The sequence below is a fragment of the Pinus tabuliformis genome, chromosome 6, assembly GCF_031772625.1.
Source record: "Pinus tabuliformis cultivar Carrire ecotype Pingquan chromosome 6, CPIR1, whole genome shotgun sequence".
In the NCBI taxonomy this organism is placed as follows: domain Eukaryota; kingdom Viridiplantae; phylum Streptophyta; class Pinopsida; order Pinales; family Pinaceae; genus Pinus; species Pinus tabuliformis.
Window position 1 is genome coordinate 1,129,665,851 of NC_142292.1, and position 4,603 is coordinate 1,129,670,453.

General features: G+C 41.2%; 1 protein-coding gene across 1 annotated transcript; it reads right to left on the bottom strand.

Moving 5' to 3' along the window:
• Positions 1–2,111: 2,111 nt before the first annotated feature.
• On the bottom strand, positions 2,112–3,936 carry LOC149262859 (uncharacterized). Its single transcript, XM_089386610.1, has 2 exons — positions 3,300–3,936; positions 2,112–3,077 (listed from the first exon to the last, which is right to left on the bottom strand). Exons 1-2 carry the CDS (start codon positions 3,790–3,792, stop codon positions 2,239–2,241), a joined length of 1,332 nt encoding a protein of 443 aa, XP_089242736.1. The 5' UTR covers positions 3,793–3,936; the 3' UTR covers positions 2,112–2,238.
• Between the last annotated feature and the right edge of the window lie 667 nt (positions 3,937–4,603).

The following is a 4,603-nucleotide window of genomic DNA, read 5'->3' on the forward strand; positions in this document are numbered from 1 at the left end:
TCCATCTCCATAGTGAACTTGATGTCATTAGATATGCTATTGAGATGGTTCAAAAAGTTTTTGAGTTCATTATCACCATGAGGCCAATTGGCACTGGTGTCATCCACAAACCTGACCCAAAATTTAGGTTTTAATGGGTATGAATCAAGAGCATTCTTCTCAAATTTTTCCATGAAGAGGTTAGCTACGATAGGTGAAAGAGGAGATCCCATAGCAACACACGATGTTTGTTCAAATATCTCACCCTGAAAGGTGAAGAAGGTGGAGTGAAGACAGACTTCAGCTAACTTAGCAGTTTGGGGGTCCGCCACTTCTTTAACCACTTGTATGGCTTCATCTAGGAATATCCAAATTCAATCTCTCAGAAACCACTCCACAGAAATCTACAAACCAATATGTGATTTTTTGTAATTGAAAATGTATTTTTGAATGTATAAATAAATTCAACACCTTGAAAAATATGTTGAAATTTTACAAATTTCAAATTTTGAAAAATCTTTACCAAATTTTAATTCATTTTAATAATAAAAATCATTTAAAAATAAATTATATTCTACATTTATTTAATTTATCTTATCTTAACTTTAAAGAAATAAAACCATAAGCGAAGAAATAAGATGAGAATGGAAGCATCCGCTTGTACCATCCTTAACGAGTTGTGAGTCTAGGTGGCGTAAAATGTTACCTGTGATTTTTCTTTGACGTAAAGAATGGCTTTCTTGGTTTTCAGGCATGGCTGGTCCACAATCATTTTTGGGTTTGGGTTGGAATAAAGGTGTCCCTCCTAATAGATTCATCCATCAATCACTATCACTATGATGGTTGCTTTTATTGTGTAAAATGTGACAATTAATATGGTTGCTTTTATTGTGTAAAATGTGAGCATTAGTAGTAAGTAATACATAGATGAGATGAGACGAGACACGTGGGAAACACGTCTCCTCCTCCTCCTCACATGGTTTAATAATCTTTGGCACATCACTATGTTTAGATATCATTCACGCTTTCTAACAAAAACATGTGAAACACGTTACTTAATCCCAAAAATCTCAGATCATCCGCTACGATAAAGAGTGTTACGGTTGATGAAAACCACGTCATCTTCTATTATCGCGTTGCGAAGCACGTGACAAATACTTCTATTGTGGGTCCGTCCGTCCAATGACAAATACTTCTATTGTGGGTCCGTCCGTCCAATCACAGAGGCAAGGCTTGAATTTGAATAATTTATCCGTCAAATACCGTCACGTCACGGAACAATTTATCCGTCAAATACCGTGACAGAGCTTCAGTACCCGTCACGAAACTTCGTCGAACTGTGGTGAATCTGTTTAAACCGTGAAATTTGAGAGACCAGGTATTCATTCGAAAACAAAAACAAAATTACAAAACTGTAACATTATTCACTGTACCCACCGACCAATTTTTCAATTGAAACCAAAAAGAGAGGGTCTGTGCATGCAGACCAGGTGATGATTGAATACGATCAAAATAGCAAGTGGGAATGTGTATTGTTGTTGGGCACATTCATGTCTGTGGGAAAAAACACAATAACTGGGTTTCGCAACTCGTCGAAATTTCAAACCACTGATTAATGAGAGGTGAAGCTAAATTTCAGTCTTTCAAATTCAAACCATTGATTAATGTAATGAGAGGTTAAGCTAAATTTCAATCTTTGAAGCCATTGATTATTGAGAGGTTAAGCTAAATGTGTAGTAACATACATCCCCTAATTATAGTCGGCGGCCTAGTGCAGACAATGCATGGGATGACGTCGAAAGTGATGAGAGAATCGTAACGGATGCGAACATGAAGGACAAAGAGATGATGATACCCGCGCCCAAAACAAAACAAAACACTACACTGCAGTGATGATAAATTTCTGTGAACTGAGAAGACATATTATTTGCATGCGGAAAGCTAAATTTAAAAACTTCGCCATAATCTAGTATATTGCAAATACATTAATTGATGCTGTTTATTCATAGACAAAAACCATTGTAACTATGGTCATTTTATCTCATCTCTGTCTGTAGAAAATTATTGAACGGCCTTGGAATCGACTCTAAGATAACACATAAGTAGTGTGATTCTGGTACAATCAAACAAAAAATTATAATTCATGGAAAATGTGGTGGTGCCGTACTAGTTGGGAGAGAATGATCTGCGTGGCCCATTATTGCGGTGGGGCTCCAGAAAGACTGCTCATTCGACGTCGTTGTTTCGAAGGCTGATGAATTAATTCGATGGTTGTTGACGTTGCCGCACAACCCCTACTGAATCAAAATACCTTGCTTCATTGTTATACACTGAATTCATTCCCTGGGGATTGGTTATAAGCAAGTTCAACGCCGAGGACAAGGTGCTGCTGCTGTTGTCAGCTAATTCCGTATGATCCATTGCCCGCTGTGTTCCCAAGTCTAGAGGCCCGCCATTAATGTTCCATGCATTTATCCAAGTAGAGGAAATCGAGCTGTCCATGTTGCACACTGGATTGTATGGAGAGGGGAATCGAGGAAGGGCCTGTTGGGAAGACTCCCCGGAGAGGCTCGGGAATTGAGATGGAGAAAGCCGCAGGGGATTTAAGTGGGAGACATGATGGAGTGATGGTGGAAAATTGAAAAACGCAGAATCATGTGGCCTGATGGAGTCAACTAGAGAAGTTGGCATGAAATTGGGCGGGAACTTATTATTATTATTTATATGGGAGGTAATTTCAGTAATGGTTTGAGCCTGAGGTGGATGGGCCGTCGCGGTCACTGTAACAACAACATTGCTTTGAGACTCAAGATCAGTGAAGGCTTGATTTCGAGCAATTGCTTCATCAGGGAAGTTTAGTTTGGCTCTAGCCCCTCTAAACTTGATTGCAGCTGTATCATACGCTCTCGCTGCATCTTCCGCAGTATCGAAAGTCCCAAGCCACACTCTGGCAGCTCTTTTGGGGTCCCTGATTTCTGAAGCCCATTTGCCCCACGGCCTCTGTCTTACCCCTCGGTATCGTTTCTTTTTCGTACACCCCGATTCCAGGCTTTGCGGAGTGGGACCAGCGCAGCAGCAATGTTCTTCGGATTTCGTTTCTGCATTCATCATACCATATTATGTAACTAACTATGGTAACTAGGTTGTTCATCCCATCCCACCATATTTTAATGTAAGTTGTACCTAAACTAACAAAGAGATCATATATATATATAGATATAATTAAATCCTCCTCAAACGTACATAGTAATACAATCATAACATGGGATTATGTACGAATATCAAATCAATCTTAAATAAATCGAATGAGATTCAATTACCTGAATCCGGTATCCTCATGCTATTTTCGCTGGCAACTCCACAGCCCTCGTCGATTTTCGTCTTGGGAAAATGATAGCCTATAGCCGAGTCTGCGCTATTCTTAGTGGGCGAGAAAGCTGTACTGTTAATATCCTCCTCAACGCCCTGCACTTCAACTTCTCCTGTTTTAGACCTCCTGAACCCACTGCCACTGGTATCGGTATCATGGCTGAAACAGTAGATATTTTCCCGGTTCCCTGGCCCCCGGAAATCTGTCCGCGTCTGCAATAAATCGTCCCCTGTTCCCCTTCCAACGTAAGAAAGCGCAGAAACAATCATAGACATTTCTTCCTCCGAGCTAAATCCGCGCCTCATTCCTGCAATCCTCTCGTGCACATTTGTGATGCACTGATCATCTGAATTTTGGCCATTGCTATCCATTAATGGTGCCCTCTCCTTTCTGCTCCTAACTCTCTCTCTTGACTCTGCTGTTGCTTCCCCCTTTCTGCGCATTTCCAATAATAAAAATCCAATTACTAGTTTCTTTCTTTATCACTATACAAATCCAGTCCAGTCCCTGATAAGCCCACAGAAATTCAAACCGATTCTACTCGACGGCTCCAAGAGTGAGTGTGGCGCTCACCTCTTGCAGATGGACAGTTGTGTGGTCTGAACAACATGGGTAACTTGACCACAGTTTATAAATCATCCCTCCTCCTCCTTTGACGCTAATCCTCGAACTTTCCATTCCGGGTCTGCGCCATGTTGGCATCCGCTTTAATTTTGAGATGCACGTGGCGGTTTGCTGACAGTCGGTGTATCCTATAATGGCTGTGATCCACCATCTGGGTTAACCAATGACAATTCGGCGCTCCTCCTCCTCCTCCTCCCTCGTGTTAATTTGTCCGTATCCGCGTTGTAATAAATCTTGTGCTGATTCTACGGACGTGCTCATATGTGAACCGTAGATCTGAAGCATGATTTGACGGTGAATGGCTTGTCACATCAATGGATATTGATGGAAGTTGGAACCAATTCTATCACACTTTCGGTTGAAATGAGAGCCAACACCTTGGCCGGTTTACTCAAACAAATCGTCACCCCAAACACCCACGTTGGTCTGTGTAAAGGTTGATGACGTCCTTATACATCAAACTTCTCCCTCCACTTTTGTCTCTTATCCCACAATGACAGCTGGACAGCCCATGACAAGGTTGCACCTACCAAAATGGGCGGATTCTTTTCGAACAACCAACCATACTTGTGCATTTTCACAATCTACTAAACCTCATAGAGATACACATGATGAAGTGACCAAACACAA